Genomic DNA, 23404 nt, shown 5'->3' with positions numbered 1-23404 from the left:
GTGAGTTAGTTCTTCATGAAGGCAAATGGGAAGCCAGCCCAGACATTTCTGAATTACAGAAATTTAACTTTTCTGAAGAGGATTTTCCCATGTGCAGCAATGATACATTCACCTAACTTAAAAAGCAAACACTGATCGTCTGTGTGAGCAATTTGTCACCAGACTCACCAAAGGCCTTGTTGATGCAACATCATAACTGATACTGTCAAGAAATTGAAAAAAAAAAAAAATAAATCACTATCCAATAGCTTTGTCAGTTGTGTGTTTGTGTGAGCAATAGAAAAATTGTCTCCACTTAAGCATTAATAAACAAATGCTAGTAATATAAAAAAGTGTGCAAAATGAGAAAAAGTTCAAATTTCCTCCCAGTTGTGACAAGTTGGCTGAAGCTCCACACAGTATGCAATGTGGTCTTTAAATACGCAGGACACTTGCATTTATTCAGGAGAACAATCCCGCTGACACCATAAGCAAGCCATGACAGATTTGCAGGATCAATACAGAACCATGGTCTGAACCCTCAACTAAAATTCTGAGCTTGCAAATGTTTTCTTCTGAGCCATCCACAGATGTCTCATAGGTGTCTCTATAGATTTCATTGCCAGATCAAGGCCCAAGACAAAACAGCAATAGAAATAATAAAAATCACTTATCCTCAATAATGTTTTTAAATAAATCATATCATCGACGCTTCCAGGGAGGGGGCATTCACAACCTCGCTGGGCAGCCTGTTCTGGTGTCTCACCACTCTCACAGTGAAGACTTTCTTTCTAATACCTACTCTAAGTCTACCCTCTTCCAGTTTAAAACCATTTCCCTTCAGCTCACTCAAGCCTCCTAACTTGGAAAGAAAGACAACACACACATCTGCATGGAAGCTTTGAAAATAAGCAACTTGCAAGGCCAGGATGCCAGTGCTGACACTGATCATTAATACTGCTAAATGCAGGAATCCTGCCGTTTACATATAGCTAGCTTAAGTAAAATTCACTAATACAAAGTTAATCTTCGTGAGCAAAAATGGACTACGCTATTTAGGGATTAATGTAAGATTAACTGGATTCTAAAAATACAGTAATGGAACCATCTTGGCTTAAATTGCTATATATACACACACACAGAGCTTACTTTCAAATGAGTTACAAGCTACAGAATGAAGTTTGTGAACTTAAGCTGTGTTCCAGCTTACAGCATTCAGTGAAAATACAAGAAAAGGGATAACAGAATAGCAACTATATTAGGTTACCATTACACTTCCATTACACTTCCATTACACACTACCACTACCATTTCCCCCCATCTTCCATTTTCCCTTTCCCGACTGTATAACAACTGTATCCCTAGAAATGAATTAAGCTTCATTAAAATGAAACACTCCTCCTTCCCACTATGAGATTTGTTGAAACCACTGTAATACATATATGTAATTGAAATTTCATATTCAGTGCACAAGTCAGACTTGGTGGTGGTGCACAGAATTCACACCAACTGTGGTACTGGAATGCTGCATTTAATTTTTTAGATCAAAGGCTCAAGATGGTATCTCAATGTAATAATAGAAGAAACAGCAAAAAGACAGAATACAAACAAGTTAGCCTTGACATGCAGCATGCTCAAAACATTTTGGCTGGAGAAAACAGCCTCATACAAAACTGAAGCTACACAGTTAACTATAAAAACAAGCTACAGTTGGATATTTACCATTCCTTTATGGCTCTGATATCAAATCAGCTTCATTTAACCGATAAAAAGCCTCTTTGAATTATCTAAAATATCTGAATGCTAAATTGAACTCCAGCCATTCTTCAGTAAATTTGAGATATTACAGATAGATTATATTTCATAAATGAATTAAATAATGAATTTCTGAACCCAAAACCTTGTTGAAGATTCTACTCTGCATCACCAAAATCAATAGAAATTTTGGCAATGATACGAAGACAATTGCACTCTCTCCTCTGACAGCACTGGAAGTCAGCATGAGTAAATGAATCAATATTGACAACAGCTATGTAGGTTTAACAGTTTATGCCAAGTACATTAACTAGGAGAACCAAACAGGAATATTTTGCCCATTTATCCTTTCTTTTTTAAATAACCTTTTCTTACCAACTGATTTGATGCAGAATTAAGTCCAAAATATTACATTTTACTTACATAGTATTTCTTACAGTTATATTTTGTCACTTACGTGCAAAACATATCTCGAAATAAAATTATTCAGCCCTAAGTATATAAGATCTTCCTTCTCACTTCTACACATGCACAACTGTTAAATTACTATATATGGGAAACGGGGCTGGAGATAAGCTATGCTTAATTATGTCTGAGATGACAAATTTTTCATACAACAAACAATGTAGTTGGTTGAATACATATGACATGATATTTGATCAGAAACATTAACTATCCTGTTTTTAGCCTCGTGCAGAAGAACATCCTGCATGTGGTAAGTGTAATGAGATTTCCTATTCATACCACGCACCCAAGCTGTATGATAGTGGTGCTCCTTTAAAACTTTAGCCTTTTTATTTCTGCCTGCTTGAAAGTCTTCTATGAAATTGCACGTGCTACTTATGATTAAGAGTGTTGAATAAAACCAGTACAAAAAGAACACTCTCTTCGTTGCAGGATTTATAATAGAAAGGACATTGCACCTACTTGCAAGAAAATCAGATCATGGATAGATTTAATCAACAACAGACTACAGTGGTACTGACTACTTCACTGTGACCTAGAAAATGCAAGCTTACTCTCCCATAAATTTGCATCAGTGCTGTAAAGCACGGCAGCCCCACACAAGCTGATTTAATGAAACTGAAAAATAACAAAATTCAGGCTACACTATTTTCATACTAATAGTGAAATGCTGAGAACCAGAATTGAAGCATGCAAAAGAAAACAGAAGGGAAACAGGGTTGGAAATAGGGAGCGTGTCAGAAATCTAACAGAAGATAGGAAACAAGCTCATTTCACCTGGCAGTGCCTTGATCTTGAAGGGGCAATCAGAACAAGGAAAAAAGGGGAAAAAATTGATCCTTAAAACTCCAATGCCTACAAAGTACTCACCAAGTGGAGGAAAGCCCCGAGCAGGGCTTGTATCTCGACTGCTCTCACGGCTGGTATCACGGCTGCACCCCTGACTCATGCTGGGTCGGGGGATACGACTGCTCCGTGCTAGCATGCAGCATGGAGAGTTTCAGAGAAGGTGAACAAGTTTAATGAGGACAGAAAAGCTCAAAGTCAAGTCACATTTCTGTTAGTTAAGGTAATTATTACATTAGTAATCATCAGTTTTAGCAGCCAGCTCAGGCTCTTACAAACCAACTATGCTACGTGCTGAGCTGCGTTTGTGAAGTGAAATTTCATCAGTATTAAATGTCTGGCTGATAGTATCCTCGTTTCTTAAGCAATCCAAGTTGTGTCATTCAAGTGGAGTAGGACATCTTCAATCATTTAGGGAAGCTCTACAATTACAAAGCATGCAAAACAGATGAAGCTACAAAAAACTCTCATGAAAGATTTTTTCCTTAATTAAAAGATAAACATCCTTCTGGAACAAAGAAGCAGCATTTTTAATCAGATTAAAGCGTTTTAAAAGTCTGTCTCAATACCAGTATAGTAACTTTGAATAGATTTCGTTTTTACAAGGATAACTTTGTCCTGAACAAATAACCTAAGAAAAAAAACCAGTACACACTGAAGGAATTTTCTCTAACAAATGATACTGGGAAAAATCATTCAGACCTAAATACCTGAAAGACAGCTTTGAAAGTGGTTTGAATTTCAAGATAGCAACAGTTTCATTTTCATTTTTATTTTTATTTTTCAAAACAACAGCTGTCTAACTTCTGATCCTCAACATTTCCAAGCCTTACACTTATGGATGAGACATATGCACATATAAGGAGAGTCTTTAACTACAATCTTTACTTTGACAAAGCCTTGCATCAAGGAGACTTATCTGTGGTCTGGCAGCTATAAAGCGTTCCGTTTCCCCTAGCAGATTTCCATCTATCAGCCATGTCAAAGCAACTCATCATATGCAGCTTTCATTGGGCCAAATGCACAACAGAAGACAGAAGATGCAGCGGCTTTCTTTGTAACAAGCAATCCCACCTTACTTCATTGGAAATTTTGTCCATGGAGGAGAAACAGAACTACAGTGCTTTCTGAAAAGTTACTTAATATTCTGGATTTGAATTTTAGTCTTTTAAGGAGAACAATTAACTCCTGTGCAAATTCTTTGCCATTGATATGAAAGATGATAGCAACATGTTATTAAAAAAAAAGCTCTATGCCCAGTAGAGAATAACACATTTTTGGATGCAAAAAATGGCAACTAATTGTCATAAATTTATTTTGAAGAACTTAAGAGCTTCTGTGAGCTCACCAAGAAAGCAGATCACACACTTATGCAGCTCCTCTTTTTGATGAGGAGATTTAGATATACGAGAAAAACCTTGCCAGAAAATAATGTCTGATTCTGAATGGTCATTCATGCCTTGGATGTGTTAGTATCCTTTCAAGCAAAACAGTACAGTGTACAATAGAAACTTTCATATCTAAGCTTTAAAATTTAAAATATAAGCTTTAATATACTGCCACATTCTTGGTTTGTCATATCCCTTCCAAATTTGTTAACTCCAACTAAAATCTTTTAGATGAATTAATGGTTCTGATGCTTGAACTTTGATGTCAGACAATACAAGATGAGATAGTGACCAAGCTGATTTGATCAGTGCATGTCTAAAAAGCCTATGTGAATTAGATGGTCTTGTAATAAATAAGGCAGAATAATAAAGAGTTTGAAATTAGGGTCCACAAGTACAGTGATCCCATGTCAGGCTTACAGGAATAAAGCTGTAAGGTGAACTACAGATAGAGGTAACAATCTGAAGTCTCCTGCACAAATACTTGCTTCAAACTGCAGGCTCTCTAGAAGCTAGTTCCTCATTCTTGGGTCTCATGCTTCTATGTAGATAATGGTAGCCTTCACATCATGTTTGCACAAGCAGTCATTTCTCTCAAAAGAGATTTATCAGTCTTTTCTATAATGCAACCCTAAGTCCACCAAAGGCTCTTCAAAGAGAGGGAGTTGTGAATGATTAAAAAAATTGATGTTCATAGTACATCCTCCTTCCATTACTGATAATCACAGCAGCATGAAGTATGAAGACAAAGCACTTTAAACTGCATTAAAGCAGTCTAACAAGACAAAGCCAAAGATAAACCACAATATTGACCACATAGAGAAAGCCCAAAAGCAAACAGTGTATTTCATGAGCAATGGTCCAAAGATTTACACGTTACTAAAGAGAGAAATACAACAACAACAAAAAAAAGAATGGATTGAAAAGAACAAAATGATGAGTCTGTTGCGGACTCCCAGGCATCTGCCCCACCATTTGTTGTTTTTTTTTTTCTTTCTGTTTTGTGCAGAGAAGATTGAATATCAATTATTCAAGAGTATTTTGTTCAGGTACTACCAAAATCAAGGGCCAGCAGCACTGTCATTTAGACAAACTTTTCATATACCCAAAGCCTGACTGTCTTTTCAGAAGACAGACGAGAACTTCAGAATTCCCAAACTCCACCAGCAGAACTCAATCATTCCCCTGTTTATCAATTTACCACTTGGAAGCCTACATTTCATTAAGGTGTGGTTTTTAATGATTTCTAAGTCTGTAAAGTCTGTAAATGCCACCAAAGCAGCCCATGCCAAGCACAGCAGTAGGATACACCCAGCAGAGGCAAGCAAAGAGCTGCCTTTGACTTTCCAATAGATACACACAGCATAACTACTGATGAAAAACTGCGTGCTATATGTTCACCAACTGCACCTGCACCACTTTCTGAAGAACAACATTATCTCACATCTCTTGCTTCTTTCAAATCCAACTTGCAATCAAAGATCTGACTCCTCACCTCCTAAGCTCAGAATCTGGGAGGCGCCATGGAAGCTATATCCCCACTCTGATGATGGGCTCGAGGGGAGAAGCAGGTAGCTGGCCTTCGGCACACACCCACACTGCAGCACCTGTCAGGATACACAGCCTACTGAGCATCCAACAGCATCCATTTCCAAGGCTTCCAGCAAACAAGAAAAATACAAGAGTATGCATGGACACCTGTGATCAGCAATGAAATTAATCTGGCAACAAGCTACTGATGCTTACAGGCATCCACATGCAAGGCTCTATTAGCTTACACTGTCTTTGCTTTCCAAAAGGCCTTATGAACTCCAGTGGGTGGCTGTTCTGTACAGCCCCACCCCATACACACACTTGCATTGTATGCTTACTCTTGCACACAACTGCAACTTCTAGTCGCCCTTGCAAAATACTACACGTCAACTCAATGGATGAGTTATGAACAGGACCCAGAAATCACCCATTTCTAACAGCTTGATCTGCAAGATTATTCAACACCCTCTGCACTGCAAACATGACTATATAAGTTAAGAGAGATTTCAGTCCACGGGTTAAGATCATAATCCCACAGAGCTTAAAGGATTGCACGCACATTTGATGCTGAATGTGAGCTCAAATATTTGAATTAGAGTGTGAAGTTTATTGGCATCCTTAAGATCAAGGTGAATGGGAGTCCATTTAATGAAATGAGTGAGTGAAAAAAAATGTGTCACAAAGACAGAGAATGAAGCAACACAAAAAAACAAAAACTGTAGCTACTTGTAAGTCATAAACACAATGGGATAATGGTATAAAGATCAAAGTTACCTTCATATCATATTCAAAATTCGATAGAGACCATTTCTGCAACTGAAAGCTAAAGCCAACACAAGTGTTAAACTACTGCTCTCACGAGAGCCTGAAAGAACAGGCTTTGGTCAGTCATCAACTTGGGAATGGGTAGAAAACATACATCTGATAGATGACAGAGTTCTCTCACTCTCAAACACTGACTGTTCACAGACAGCACATCAGAGCAGTGAGAGACATGCTACATTTCCAAAGGATTTCACGGCTCCCATAATATACCTGAAAGCAGGCAACCCAAGAGTGAGGATTTTACAAAGTTAATTCAGATGCTAAACACCGTTTCAAATCAGACCACGTAACACGATGATAAACTTAAGCATAATTGATGGTGCTGTCCATCATTCTTCATTTACTTTCAAAATGTGTGTTCTTTTGCAGAGTGACAGCACAGTTGTCTCTATTTGGAAAACACCACATTTTGAAAGTAATGAACAGAAGAGCACAAAGCATTCATACTGAAGTCATAAAATAGATCAGACTAAGAATACTACTAGAACTGGAAAAATAATCACAATAACCATGCAGTATTTTTTATGACCCCTAACAGCATGTATACTCACGTGCTTTAAGTGCATTTCAGTATATTTGAATAAGACACTTCTCTAGAAATGCTCTAAACAGAAATGCAGCTTACATTTCAAATATAGTTGCTAATGTAATAGTTAAAAATTCAACTGCCAGCACTAAAGTCATTATTTCAATTTAATCTACCAATAAATTTTTTGAAGATACAAAATATAGTAACAGTTCTTTAAAACGACTGAAAGCATTTCCATTTCAGAAATGAAAACAGTATTTACTTGCTTAGCCCATTTTTTTTTTTTTTTTTAATCTCAATTCAGGTACACAAAAATTTCTATACAACGATGCTTACCCACCTGTTCATAAAAAAATGAGTCTGCTGATAAATTTGAAAATAAATATTATTACGGATTATTTTCACAGCAGTCACTGAGCCAAAAGAACTTCGGAAGCAGAATAATTAAAGCATAAGTTTAAAATACCATCTAAAAAGTAGCTCCAAGACATTCCAGACAAGAAGCAAACATTTAAGCTGCAAAAATTGTTAAATGATCACAGAAGATGCTCAGCACCCTTGATTTCAGCTAACTGTAAAATTGCTCAGCTGGTCCGAGGACTAAGCCACTCATGTAAATGAGGTATTTTTGCTTTGAAAGTTATTCATGGCAACTGTTTTTGCTGCCTGACCTAAAAATATCACTCACATCATATTTCAAACAGGAGATACAAACATCTTTGGGTATTTTGAAACTATGCCTCAACCTGGAAAATTAGAACTACTTTCCTACAAGCCATAATAACTAACAGTTCATTTCTGGAAATAAAACATTAACTTGCCAGTTGAGGAGTTCAGAAGAAAGCCAACAACCACATACATGTTTTATGTTCAGTAGGAAAGCCCACCCTTTGAGCACGCTGGCCAATGTGTCTCTGCAGTGACTACTCTTACCTAGTCCTATTCTGTTGGGACTCGTCTCTCGACTGCATCCCTGGCTCCGGGGGATCTTGCTGCGCTTCTCTGAAGATGATGGCACAGGTTGAACTCTGGATGTTCCACTGCTCAAGCCACCATAGGTGCTTCCTAACAGCTTACCCGGAGAACTAGACCGACTACCAGCTGGAAGAGAACCAGAAACGAGGAATACAAGCAGTTAAAAAAATAAAAAAAGCAAAACCAAAAAACCCGATACCTCCGACACCTTAAATACTGATGGCAAAACTGAAACAATCAGCTCTAGCAGTGTGACCCAAAGCACACAGAAAATTAATGGGACAGCTTCCCACGGGCTTTAAGAGGATGACTGAAGAAAGCCCGTGGACAATAAACACTGACATTAGCAATTCTGTACATATGCATGGTGCTACCCAATCAAGATCAAGACCAAAACAGACACTGCAGTGCAGGAATATACTAAGCTGAATATCAGTGAGCTTGTGGAGATGCCGGGAGCAGCCTTGCAGCAGCAACATAGGGTCCATAGGCTGCTTTGCCTCAACAAGCAGCAACAAGAATTAGCTCATGTGGAGCGCTGTGCAGCAGATAACCAGCTTTTGGCACAGGTAAGCTGCTGCAAGCCCCATCTTCACATTATGCTACAGTGGTGACATTGTATTCCTACAGTAATTCAGGGAAGAAAAAACATTGCCAACAAAAAAAAAATACTGTCTCAACAGCAGCAAACCAGCATGTTGAAGGGTAAACCAACTAACCCTGTCACAATTGTAGAGATGCCAGTTTACTTGGGTCTGACTATAGCTAAATAGTTATTTTTCAGCTGGAAAAAGAATATTTAGCAAGTTAAATAGTTGGCTGGGTTTATTTTTCATTGTCATTTTGAATTGTTCATGGTAAGTTTACATTTTTTCTAAGCCATGATGTCTGGTCCGCTGACCAAGATTTAGTTACAACATTTACATTCCAGTTGCAACAGACATTTGCCCAAAATATTCATGCTGTCAAACTCAATAGGTTGAACAATATAATTATTTTTATCCAGGGAATCTTATTTTTGTAGCATGTTTCTGTTGAAAATCAAGTAATGCTGGCTTTAAGGTAACCAAGGAACTATAAAACTAATGGATTTAAGACCCTTTTGTTTCTTTAGGTATACAAATTACACAATGAACATTTGCCACTGATATTATCATCCCTAACATACAACATTTTGTTGTTGCTAGAATAGGAAGGAAAACATCTAAAAAAAGGTTGCAAAAATATTCTCTGGCAAGTTCATATTTTGTACAAATACCCAAGTTGCTTGCTTTCTAAAATGTACACATCTCAAATATTTAAGTCCCAAACTCTGTTACGATTAATAAGAGACAACTAAGAGATAAAGAGTGTTCTTAATTTAAAGAAGGTATGCAGTTTTACTTGTCTGATGGACAAAAACATAAAAGCATGTATTATTTTAACTTGCTTGCTCCCCTCCTTTCTTGGATAAAGCCATTTTGAATCAAATTATGTATTCTAATATCCCCCCCAGAAGTGAGAGCAGTTGTGAAAGATGCCAGTTTCTCTCACAACATCCACACCCTGAAAGCCAATGCTCCTATCAGTTACTCTGCTGCATTCATTGATGTCAGTGGAGTCTCACCAAGATAACTGTAATATGAGGAATTATATGCATGAAGTTTAAGCTCCAGGAGCTTCTCTGCAACGCTTATAACAATGAGCCAGCTTTAATATACAATTTATTTATTTTGATTACTTTGAGAAATCTAGGTCATCTGCCATACATATTGGTTTTCTAATTTTAGGAAAATGCTTTTTAAGCCTTGATAACCAGGAGAGAATGAAGGAAGCTAAAAGCTTAGCAGTTAAAAAAACTGAAGGAAATAACATGAGAAAGCAAGAAAGGGAAAATGTTTCTTACCACCAGCAGGATTAGCTGATCTGGATCCTTGATTATGAGGGCAGACCAAAGGACAGGCAAAAAGTGGATTAAAAGACATGAAGACAGTACAGCGTTCAGCATGCAGTTTATGCTATACACAGACAGATATATTCACAAACGTGCCACTCCAAGAGCCCCTGCAGAACGCAGTGAGTTAATGTGCAAATGCAAGTGATTTAATTTCCAAAGGCTTAACAGCTTCTCAGCAGTATCAACCCACACTGAGACATAAGTTCTGCTTAAATTATACCCCAAGCCCATGCCGTAAAACTGAAACAAAGCTACAAACGCACAGGCATACAAGTTTGTTCCTCTGGACATGTTATACATTAATCCATTATTTACTTCATGTAATGCTTGGATTAGGAGATTAAAGATCACATCTAGTTGTGCTAAGCTGGAATCAAGATTTAGCAAAGTAGACCAACAACAGGTACAGATGTGACTATCCTACAGCCTCATAAGTACATTGCATGAAAAAAATTAAACCCATAATGTTTGAACCACTCCACACTTCCTTACATATATCTGAAACTTGTCTCATCTGATCATTTCTCACTCAAGTAAAAAAATATATATATATTAAGATAATTTATGGCTTTTAATCAAGTTTTAAGTTTCAAATGATAGGAATTAAGATCAGAATACCAAAGCCCCAATTGCTTCATGACTTCAACGTAAAGACTTCCATTCAGCCCCATCCTAGTTATAATGCTTCTCTCTTCAGCCATCCCTGGTGTTATCATAATGCTATAAACTGATTTCCCATATCTCCAGCATGATAGAGCAAAGCAATGATGGCACAAACAAAGCAGAGCCTGCTTTGAAACAACTTGAGAGGTTCCCTCCCCCCCCCATTCCTTCTGAAGTTTGAATGACAAAATTCTCTTTAGACACATGACAAATATGTAGCAATGTCTGCATGGCTCCTGGGAGAAACCACAGCTTGTAAGGAGGTCAGGGAGCATGGATGCATCATGTGAATAAAGAGAATAGAACCACCTCCCTCATAGGTAGCATTCTATTCTAAACTGATGCTAAAGCACACATTAACTTTAGACAGTTCACATTACACATACAGAAATATTGTAACATAAGCAGGAGAAGCTTGACAGGGCAAGAACCCAGGACAGCAATTAGCTACAGACACAGAGGGCATCTCAATGGGACCCAGTACAAGTTTAGTCTAGCGTGTCACAAAAGTCTGCAGTTCTGCTGCACAACAGCAACTAAACATTCTGATTTTGGTGCCCTTTGTCAGTAAGAGCATACACTGAAAGCTAGCTAAGCGGGGATTCATTACATTATACGTCCAAATATTATTCACCAAAAGTGAGCCCAATTCTCAGCTGATGCTACCACAATTCAAGAGAAATGTAGTATTAATAATTGTTTTTTTCTCCTCCCCCAGAAATAAAACACTTCTTACGCTGGGACTGGGAAACCACTTTAGCCCGGCTGCGGCCTCGGGTATCAGCAGGTGTTGAGGTGACGCTGGTGGCACTGCCAGAGCTCTGCCTCCTTGTACGAATCCGACCTGGAGGAATGCAAAGACAAACTGTTAATAGGTTTCTTCCAAAGGCAACAGCCGTTTTCAAAGCACCATCTGTTCTAGGCTCGCAGTGCTGCTATGCACATAACTAAACAGACTCAGAAGGCAAATTTTACAGGGAGACACGATGAAGAACGAGGGGATATACAGTGATGGTCCACACATCCAAAACTCTTTTTGCTTTCAGTAAAGCTATCAGCTGGCTCGATTAAAAAAAAAAAAAAAAGTGATCTCTTGTGCCTGTGCTTCTGTTCTGCAGTACCTTCTTTCCTAAAGAAGGGTCATAAGAAAATTCAGTTATCTAACCGCGACTCCTATGTAATTACTTTCTGATGAGGCGATCCCCCTTTCGCAGACAGGCACAGCAGCCGCAGCCACAAATTCCATCGCTGGGATTTGCGGACAGCTCGGTGCTTTCCGTCCTGCTCTCCATGTGCACCCAGCACGCACTGCAGTGAGGCTGCCAATGCTGCCCAGCTACGCTTTCATTTCAGCCCTGTTCACATCTCCCCGCTGTTTACTGATCCCTTGTATTTATACTGAGATCAGTGCAACTTTACTAGTAACGGTGATTCCCCTTTAACACAATGAACATAGTGGAAAAAACATTCCATGGTCTGCCCTTTATTTAGGCAGAGAATGGATACAAAGTCTCAAAGTGTTCTTGGTCCTTTTTCTGTCCTTTCCTCGTGAAAAAGCCACAGTAATTTGAGCTAGAACAGCTTACGAGGTCATCAGTTCACCCCCTTCCTGCAGCAGAGCTGTTCCCCTCAGAATGTTCTTTCCAGTGCTAAGGTTCAATTATCAGTCTCTAGCTAATGGGAAAGAAATGATAATTAAGAGTAACACAAAGAAAGCCTCCACCAGCACTTTCAACAACTCTGTTCTCTGCCAAATCTGAAGCTGTTTCTCAGGACCAACGCCAAGGCTATCCTGCATTCAGAGGATGATTTCAAGTTGCAGGCATAATAATAAAAGGAAAAACACAACAGGTAAGATAACAGTCTTGACAACTGCATCCACCAATTAGATATTTATCTCCCACCCCACATATCCACCATAAGCAAAGAAACACAAACAAGGAGATATATACCTCCCACCCAAAAACCAGGGAAGTTTCACGTGGAGAACAGGGCAATGGCACGCAGCCCCAGGCTGCGCAGAATGGGAGCTCTGTTCTTTTGCCTGAGCTCTCAAAATACTCATAACACAGGCTGCATCTTTCTGATAGACAAAGTGACAAAGAAAACTTTGAGAACAAAATCTAGATTTCTTTTCAGGGGGGAAAAAAAAAAAAAAGGCATATGTACTTCACAATACACCTCATTTTAAAATCAAACTGGCAGGCTTAAAGAGCTATTCTAAAGCCAGCTAAGATGGACTGAGCCAAGATGAAGCAAGCCAAGAAAGACTATATTCAAATCATTATTTATAAATGTGAAAGTAAAAATGAGTAGCTCAAAACCAGGAAGACACAAACAAACTGGCAGCTGTTGGTGTACAAAGCAAACAAGAAGTTTAACTCAAGCAGTTTAAGGAATCAATAATGGAATTGACCATCCATCCTTCCACAATGCCAGCAGAAAGCCTGTAACACAAACTGGAATTCAAGGCCCAGTAACAGGCAGCACTGGCAAGCACAGTGATGTGCACGGGCCATGGATGGGTCAGAAGGGACTGATGCTTCCTTCTATGCATAGTCTACTGTTCTCACACTTCTCACAATTACCTGGTTTTCCTGCATCCACAAGATCACGGTGGGGTTTTTTGGTTTTTTTGTTTGTTTGTTTGTTTATTGGGTTTTTTTTTTTTTTTTTGCTTCATTAAGTATTAACTAAGAACAAAATTGAGACAAAATATAGCGACTGCCCAATCTTTAGGAAATAGAAAACCAAAAATAGTACATAAAGAAAAATCAAGATCTGCTTCTGATGTCAATTTTTTGGACTTCAACAAAAAACTGAACCAAAAACTCAAACTAAATTAACATGCAAATAGCAGCAAGATTAGAAAGTACTCAGTCTTATTTTGAAATCCCTAAAGGTCAGCAGAGAGATGCCTACAAGTTCATCAGTTTCTGAAACAATGAGCAAGATATTGCTTCATTCTGGGCTAGTAGATTTTGGCTTGAACCCTGATGTGACCCAGAATGTATCAGGGAGAAGACTGGGAAAAAAAGTGTCTCTTGAGAAGTTACAAAGTTTCATTAATTTACACTAATCCACCAGACAAAGATGGAGAGGGATGTGGGGTGTTTCACAAGGTACCTCATCTCCACACACACACGCACAGTCCGTGAATTAGTCTTACAATATCCAAAACGTACTTTGCTTTTGTAATAAAGCAAAATGAATCAGTAACTACCTGAGTGGAAAAATCAAGGTTTTAAGGTTAAGTTTTCCAAGTACAGTATACATGTTAAAATGTTCATTTACACAATGCAAATGTCTCTATTACATTTCCTTAAGCATTCCATCTGCAAACAAGAGTCTGCACGCGTATCCACACTTGCACATAGGACTGTGTCATTTAATCCCTATCATTCTACTGCTGACAAAACATTTCAAGACCAGAAATAACATAGCAAAAGTTCGGCAGACGTTTTGTTGTTGTTTAACGCAAACAAATCCAACTCCTGAACACATCTTTGCTTTCAAAGAGGTTTGTTTCCATACTCAGCTCAAACTGCAGATGCAGCAATTCATATTTTATAGCTGATATTTTTTTGCTCTTCTTAAAAGTATTACTTTAATCTGAGAGCAACAGCACAGCAAATGAACAGATAAAGTCTGCCCCAACTAGTTTCCAAAAAGCATTAAAGTGCTACCATTCAGAAACGCCTTTGATCTAAGTTTGACATGCAAAGGTGACACTCTGCTGGTACAGAAAGTATTTTGGAAGACTCCACATATATGTTTTCTGTTAAGAAATCATTTGTAGGCTTTTTGTTTGTTGGCCTTTTTTTGCTTGGTTGGTTTTGTTTTTTGTTTTGTTTTGTTTTTGTTTTAAGTTACTGCCATTTTTACAACAATTAATGGATCAGAATCAACTTCGAGGTGTCTAACACATGCCTAAATCTAGCAGGGTCTTAAAAAAAAAAAACACAAAAAAACCCCACAAAGACAACAACAAAGGAACAAGTAAAGTAATTAGTGATTAGGAGCAGCTTCGCTCAGCAGCACTGTTCTGAACCCTCCTGGGTGGATACTACTGCATCACCACTCCATGACTCAGAACAAACACAGGCTTCATGAGATTCAGCTTGAGAAGAAACTGCTTTTCTACTACTCCAGAAATCACAGATAGTATATAATAGACCCACAACTAAGTTTAATCAGTTCTGTGCTGTGAGTAACAATGGCTACAATCACACAAGTTATAAGCAGAAGCACTGGGATGGTAAGGGTATCCATCATGGATCAGTTCATGCATTCCCTGGGTTTTTTCCTCAACTTGGAAAAAGAGAAAAATCCCAAAAGAGCCCCTGAGACCACCGTAGGTGTACATGTATCACCACCAAATGACACAATTGTGAAGAATACACAGTTATTTGATTTGTATGTAAACCTATAAAAATATATCCTTCTTACAGTATGCAAGGTACAGGTTCCATACATAGCACAAATCCAACACTACCAGTACATGACCTGACTTCACAGCACAATTTCCCCTGATGCACACCCTACCCTTACCATAAACCATCAGTATATGCTATTGTTTGGTTTTGTATAAGATCTTCTGACTGAGCAAAAGCAGCATGGTGCTGCTCTACACCAGTATGCACAGGCAACTCATGCCAGCACTTGCAAAGGGATCAACCAAGAGAAGAGAAAAATCTACTACCTGAGCATTTCACTTTAAGTTACCATGTTCAGTCATATCTTCGAGTTAAACCTTGTTGCTGAGGACAATGAAGAGCTTTAAAGCAGAGAAGAAAACAAGAACAGTCATTTCTTGAAACTGTTATCCAAAGCCTTCATTAAGGCTCAAGATGCTCGATCTTTTAAAGTCCAAATTATTTGAGAGCAATGATAAATCAGACTATTTTCTTTCTGGAGTGTAATAAATATTATTAGGAATCGTGCCACTGAGTCTGGAAACTGCCAATTGTTAGTTATAAACTTGTCAGTTTGGGGACAGTCTTGAAAAACTTCCATGATAAAACAAGAGGAGACTTCTCTGAAGTTTCTGTTTAGTCATATACAAAAACAAGGATTTAGAGCACAACTGTTACTTGGATGGCACAAGCTGTAAAACCCCCATCAAGACTGAAAAAGTTTAACTCTTACAGGCTTTCTGCCTACTGAACTCTTCATGACATTCTGGAGACACAAAGGGTCTGGGTTATCAAAACATACCCTGCACGAAGACACAAACTCACAGCACACAGGCAAAAGATCTATCCAGATTAAAGTCGTATACAGATTCATGATATGTTATGTGACATGATATGTCACACAGAAGAGCACTTTTGCAGCATTTGCTAACTGAGGTGACACTACTTAAAACCAAAGAACCAATACTCTCCTCAGCTTGCCAGTGGCAACAAGCCACTTTTATCTTGCTCCTCTTTTAAGATGCCTGGCTCAAAACCAAAACACTAAGGAGAACCAAGGGCAGAGCAGATGGGAACTGCCAAGTTCGCACAATGCTGGCTCCCAGCTGAGGGGAAGGTGCAAAACTTCTACACTGCAGCTACAAAAAGCCATGATGGGAGCCAGATTGCAGATTAAACAATGCTGAACGACATGCACATGCACACAAACATACAGAGGAAAAGAAAACAAAGATTTGCTCTTGTAGTAGATACTAGTAACCTGCAACAAAACAGAGGTACACATGCAAAAGGAACTTTTGCTTTCTGTTCAAAGTTCATCTCCTGCCCACACTGCTATTTCCAGAAAAAAGATCACACTTGGATCTGCTAATTTTCATTTCTAAGAATATAAAGTTCTGCCTTCTCTACACTCTGCAAGATCAGGCAAAAGGCCCCTCTCCACACCCTCATCTGAAGGACACAACAAATTGCCATCTGAAGGCTGTTTTTTGCTGTGACAAAGAGAAACAAAGATCACAATGAGTTTCAACCACTGATTAAACTCGTCCAGGGCTCTGGCTGTGGTGTGCCACAATGCTATAATCCTTTGTGATCCCTGCTCCCCTCACCAAAATAGAATCCTACAGCAAAAGAGATGAGATCTCGTATTTAAGGTAACAAAGGCAACAAAAAGCAATTTTTGGAAGTTTATTCCCCCATCTCCCCCCCCCCCCAGCAAGTGACTGGCTGGTTTCTATTACAGATTTTTTTTTTTTTTTAACCAAACCACATCTGTATCCAGTGTAGTCAAATTGGAGGAAAACAACCCTAATCTAAAAAGTATTCTGCATAGTGACAATAGAGCATTTAATAAACTAAAAGTGAGGGCATACCAGAGGACAGCTCCCAGAACAGACCTCCACAAACACCATTACAGTCCAGGAGAGGATCTGTACGTTGCATAGGCTATTTCATAAATTTACACAAAACATTCAGTGTTTCTACATTAGGGGAAAAAAAAAAAAAAAAGAATTTTTGAAAACTATGGAGAAGAAAAGAAATGAAAAAGAAAGATCAGCAAATTAAAAAAAAGCTAAGGATTAAAACAGCTTGGAACTTTCATTTAATCTGACACTGACTTCAGTACAAGCATTTAGGCCAACTTCATATTCCTCATCACTGAGAGATCATGAAGGATAAAGAGCTGTTCATGATTCTGAACCAGTCCACCTTCCAGTCATAAGTTTAAGAGCCAGTTCTGGAGATGGTAGACACTTCTCCCACTACATATTAAATCGATGCATCAGTAATAGGAAGGAAAGAAAATACGTGATAACAGCACAGCGGCACTTCTCAGAACACCACATCCAAATACAAGCACTCATCAAGGATACTGACACAGTCCCATCAAACAGTAATAGATCCCTTGAAAAGAGACTTCTAACAGGAAAAAATTGGTTGGGCTGGGAGGAAGTGTCTTCATTATGTGTAGAAGGCCTTGTTTTCAATCCCTGTCTGCCTCAAAAAAAAATTTCCCAGTGATTTTGTTTTGCTTGAGAAGAAGAATAAGCTTTGACAAAAAGCCAGACAGCCAACCAGACTGCAGGCCTTCCCAAACTAGCAGGCTCAGTGTTCTTGAAAGAAAAAACTTTCCTCCAACTGTTTTAGATGTAAGCCATCTCAGTTAACAATAAAGAGAGAGAGCTCAGGTTTAAAGAGGGTGACTAAATGCTCCTTCCCTAGAGATCATTGTTTACTGTCCTCATTTTTCTGCCATGTGATCATCTCATTCAATTCTCTTGCTGCTCAGTCTCTTCCTGAAAGCATTTGGCAGTTGTGACCTGAGCTTTGGATGGAAAAACACAGCAAACCTTTACACAACATGGAGTAAGAAAACACAAGCCCTGCTTTTGCAATCTGTGCTCAGGTCACCGTCAACCAAAAGCGCTGCTGTAAATAGGAAGACACACATGCAATTCTGTGATTAGAAATCAGTCATGAAACCAGAATAGTGCCATTAGCAGGGAGCAGCTTGAAGAGAAAGTGAAGAACACCCCATGGCATCAAAATGAGCAGGACAACCATGCAACACTTCATGCAGGTCACCAGTGAACATGGATGAGAATCAGTAACACTTTGAGAACAGACCAGGTAGAGTGGTACGACTGTAGACACATCTCAGTTACATAGAGAGACTGCTTACCCTCAGTTTTAGTAGTAGTACCATCTTTAAGCAAATTAAAAAAAAATAAGGCAAGGATTAATAGGGAAGAATTATTAACATCAACAGAAATGGGCACTATATATTAGCTAGAGAAGTATGGAAAACAAATTAACACAAACAAATGCAAGAAGTTTGAGCAATAAATTAGAGCTTGATGAATCTGTAGAAAAGGTTACAAGTTTTTCTTCCCACATACATCTAATGTTTGTCAAACCCCACTTTCTTTGTTTGCCTCACCATTTCTCTCATGGAGACGCAAAGATAGCAAATATCCCTGCTGGCTCAAAAGGAAACAGACAGACTCCTTTAGGAGCAGCCATGCTTGCATAACGTGAACAAACACTGCGCGTTTCCTGGTTTTCTCTTTCAGTGCCTTAAGAGCAACAGTAACACTGTACTCAGTTTCCAGGCTTCAAGGACAAAACCAGCTTTTAGATTTTCTTCCCCACTTTCTGTTCTTCTTTGTGACATACATCAGTGCAAAAGCATATTTGCCATTGAAGCCAGCACACCATGTATCTAAAGGGTGGCTGTGTCCTTAAGTTCTGAAAGCACATTTTTAAGCAATCAACTTCACGGATCTGTATTAAGTGCTCACTGCAGTGCATCTAAATCTTGAACTAAATATGAACTAGCAATATAAATCAGAATAAAACATGAACTTCTGAAGCAAATACAACCAATACATTAAAGACACTATAAAGGACTTCAGATACAGAAGAAATATATCTACAAAGGGAATCTATGAAAAGCATCCTTCTTTAATCTGAAATAAGATCAAATGCTCAACACTAAGGAAAAACTACATTTCAGCTGACTCAAAGAAAGAATGAAGGCTATCTGCACAGCTAAAATCAAGAACACTGACTTTGACACTCACTAGGCATCCAATTTTTCTCCTTCTTGCGAAGGTAAAAATCAATAAAAACCTCAAGAATTAGATTACTATGCAATCTGCAGAATTATTTGGTGTTGGTCACTGCCTTGCACTTCCTACTTCAGCAAATTAGCAGCATCATCTCCAGGAGAGAAAGATCAAATGCAAACTTTGCTGTAAGAAACACTGGTGGGTACCTGACAGCGATACACAGTGCTTGGACAAAATAGCACAGTGTGGCTATAATCCAAGAAGAGTCAGCAATATCTTACATCCCAACTGTGTGATGAAATGAGAAGGCCTGCTTTTCTTTGCTTCTGTATCTTTTACAAAATAAAGTAATCAAACTCAACAAAGATGTACTCCTCAAAGCACCGAACAATCCATAGAAAACAAGTGTCAAGGAAAGGAAGGAAGGAAGAAGAAGAGAAGGGAAAGAGACAGAAGGAAATGTCAGAAGTAATAAAGCACTAAGCATTTTCCTCAACAGCACCATGGAACCAGAATAAGATCTACTTTTCCCCAGAAAGAAGGCTGAGACTATCAAAACAATTCACAAAAATGGAAAGTTGTTCCAAGACAGTTCCTTCGCAAATTTTTTGCTTAATTCCAAAAAGCAAGAGGTCACACATGTACGCCCAAGAACTGTTAGCCAGCTCAGAGAAATGTTCTTCCAGTTACATTTTGTAACTGTTTGACATTCAAATCAAGTTACCTAGGCAATTCCTGAGAGTAAAGAAAGCTCACTGTGACAGTAGAACATATAGGTTTACCTAGTGATGCATATGAGCCTGGGGGCAGGGCTGCAGCAGAACTGAAGGGGGTGGATGCTCCAGAAGATGTCACTTTTGACTTGGCACTAGCTGCTGCATTCACATCAACGTCACTGCGGGATCGCTGCAGAGATCCTGGTGTTGACACAGATTTTGTACTTACTGTAGATGCTGCAGATGGGAGTGGGAGACCCAGATTAAAGAGATTAATTTTTTGAGCTGTGTGCTTCAAAGAGCACAGCAAGCAGTTTAACGTACTATTTTTAACTCTCTCTAATTGCACTGAAATACTTAAAGAATGTCTTATTAGGGTAATGTGGGTTTCCCCACAGTGACTGAAAAGACATTTCAAGAACTTCATCAGACACTAAACCTAAATGACAAGAAAAGGCCACCAGGCCAGCATTACAACAAAACTCAGGCAGAGTACCCATCACCAGCTTGTGAGCTGCCATCTAGAAAAGACTCACAAAGATCCTTCAACCTTTATACATTGCTGGAAGTACCTTCCTTCTCAAAGCATCTTCTCATGAGGATCACTGTTCCCCCTATTCCATGTTATTTACCCTCTCAAGCAAAAAATTTGCCTATTCTGCTGCAAGCATGCATGCATTTGTGGGCACAATAAAGTAGGCGCCACACAAAATTCTCCTTGGATCCAAGGTGTCAGCAAAGTACGCTGACAGGGGCAGAAGGTGTCTCTGTTATGCTCTGTATTCAGATGTACTACTTAGGTTATTATATATGCATATGCTTAAGACAGGAAGGTTGTCTGCATTTGTCGACAGGAAAATACAGAAGCATACAGGTTGGGTTGGGTATATGAATGAAGAAAACAAACATGCCTATTGAATAAGGAAACATTTTTTTCTCATGTATTCCCTTGTTGCTGCACTTATAAAGCAAAATCAGCAACTCTTAGTCACACCCAAATATTCTACTGGTAAAAATATATTAATCAGAAGATGGAATTTAACACTGTAGGAATTCTGTGCATACAGTGCCTCCAATGAGTGCTGAAACCATAAAAAACAAGTGAGAGAAAAGTGTAAGGGTGCATGCTAGGTAGACTACTTAGCTGCATGTACTAGCATCAGTAGGAGTCAATTCCAGCTATTTCACCCCTAAACTTACCTTAGCTACAATTTTTAAAGCATTTTAGCCTTCCTTCAGGTGCAAGCAGCAACAAAATACAAGCTTTTAAAGGCATCACTGCATCACATGCCAGTGTACAAAAATGGGTGTACAATCCAGAGCTGATTAAAAACTACATAATAAGGTGCCATTTTTAAGGAGTAGTAAACAGAAAAGTTGTCCTTTGCACACTATAGTACACAAAATACTCATTTTACTTCTTCACAATTCCTCAGCAACATCTCACCGCATTTTCAGCTCCTATTCTCACCTCTTGATGTAGTACTTCCAGTAGGACTTCTTTTGGCAGACAGTGGACGGCTGGAAGTTAATATAAGTATTTATTAAAACAAAACTGATATATCACAGTCAGCAGTAACAGTGCTTCTCTGTTCCCTCAGTACATAACTGAGTTAACAGGAAGTTATTTATATTCAGGAATAGACTAACAAAGCTTACTTTTTAAAAATATAAATACAGCATCGTTTTGAAATTTTCTGTGAAAGAACTAAGGACTTATGTATGTTAATTGGGAAGTGATCATTAAGAACAGGCTGTAGGTTTAAAAGGTTGTATCAACATTATGGGTATTTTTCAGGTATCTTCAGTTGCAGATATTTGCAGCCGAAGTTGATCATCTCTTTAAGAGAAGCAAGAATACATACATGTATCAGAATAATGCATTTTATTTTAATATAATGTAAGCTAGATCTTAGTATAATCTAGTGTTGAGGCCACCGATAACCAGACGAGATAAGCAAAGCACAGAGTACCCAAAGCAGCTCCTGTGAATTTGAGGAAGCAGTCACGTTAGCTCTGCAGTTGTTTAAACCAGGAGAGAAGTAACGATGCCCAGTGACTTACTTGAGACTCTCCTGGGAGCTGGAGGAGGAGCGATCCGACTGTGGCAAGGACACAATGCTGTCAGAGTTCTTCAAATGCGACTGCAGGGCCTTCTGGTAGGAGGACTCCAAGGTGTGGTACAAATGGTCTGCCTCTCTGCTGAAGTGACTGTGGAAACCCCAGTAACACCTGGGAACAAGGCACGATGCTGTTAATATTTCCTTGCCACATTTTAAAGGTCAGTGAAGCACAGGTACAGTCAGAGCCTTTTTCACTAATGGCTGCTTAGTCCAGACATTTCAATCATCCACAGCCTCCATGCACTTAAGGCATACCACTGAGTAACAAGATTGCAAGAATGACAGCCTCACAGAAGACAAACAAAAATAACAAAAAGGGGAACTTACCACCTGGGGCTCTGTACAACATAAATTACCAAAAAAGCTTTGTCACAAAGGAAATTCTCATATCTCTCCAGCTGTCTACCATACATAAGTGACAGACTGAGACTAGAACCATAACCAGAATGAAGTTAGCATAGGACTAGCTGATCAACAGACAGTTCAAAAACAAGCCAAAAGCAGAATACACATGCATGGGTCTGATTCAGGAAATCACCAGCAGGTGCTTTCTTCCTCAAGTTTAACAAATAGCTCTCATGCATCGCTGCAGAGAGAAATCTTTTGTAGAGTTAAGGCTGCTGACTATCTTTTGGGAAAATTAAAGAATAAGATGCTTCAATACACTTCCAATCAGTACCATACTGAAAGTAAAAGAGCATTTAAAGTAGGAATTCCTCTCTGGTCCTCATCTCCTGACTGATGCTAAAACACCATTCATTCTCATCACAAAAGAGATGAAGTCTCTCAGCGCTTTTCAGGGGCCAACTAAGGGGCAGTTTGAGAGCAAGACCATTAGCTCAAATGAATCAAGAATTGTTTGTATGAGACAGTCAGTTCTCAGAGAAGTCACATGCGTTCTCACAGCAGTAAAAGGAAACAAATTTCTGTCTTACACACAGTAATGCTTAATTAAGAAACATGGGAAAAGAGAATTAAATTTGTTTTCTAAGGTTTTATTCCATTTTCCTTGCTGCCTTTTCAGCTTAACTAGTCACCCGCTGTGAAACCTCAGTGGATGCTGTATTTTTCCAGTAATGCAAACTTTCCCTTTCAAAAGGATTTCAACAGTCCTGCTGTAAAACACCTCTGCTTACAATATAGCATTTAGATTAACAAAATATATTGTTTAGTGATTTCTTAT

At 38.7% G+C, this 23404-nt stretch overlaps 1 protein-coding gene across 12 annotated transcripts in view; it reads right to left on the bottom strand.

Annotated features, from left to right (window-relative positions):
* The window catches only part of CLASP1 (cytoplasmic linker associated protein 1), a 154792-nt gene that overhangs the window by 55971 nt on the left and 75417 nt on the right, over positions 1-23404 (bottom strand). For 5 of the 12 annotated variants that reach the window (XM_052674506.1, XM_052674511.1, XM_052674512.1 and 2 more), the window contains exons 17-21: positions 22163-22330; positions 21570-21619; positions 20165-20335; positions 11631-11738; positions 8254-8421 (exon numbers count right to left, since the gene is read on the bottom strand). In XM_052674506.1, the coding sequence (XP_052530466.1) occupies positions 8254-8421; positions 11631-11738; positions 20165-20335; positions 21570-21619; positions 22163-22330 (665 nt within the window). Of the gene's footprint in view, positions 1-3069; positions 3178-8253; positions 8422-10180; positions 10208-11630; positions 11739-18493; positions 18518-20164; positions 20336-21569; positions 21620-22162; positions 22331-23404 lie in introns of all 12 variants that reach the window. The other 7 variants (XM_052674505.1, XM_052674509.1, XM_052674507.1 and 4 more) reach the window with 4 other exon arrangements.

The sequence above is a fragment of the Tympanuchus pallidicinctus genome, unplaced genomic scaffold (genome assembly GCF_026119805.1).
Source record: "Tympanuchus pallidicinctus isolate F22 unplaced genomic scaffold, pur_lepc_1.0 scaffold15, whole genome shotgun sequence".
In the NCBI taxonomy this organism is placed as follows: Eukaryota; Metazoa; Chordata; class Aves; order Galliformes; family Phasianidae; genus Tympanuchus; species Tympanuchus pallidicinctus.
The sequence above is the reverse complement of the archived record's forward strand: the minus strand, read 5'-3'. Positions and strand labels throughout refer to the sequence as shown.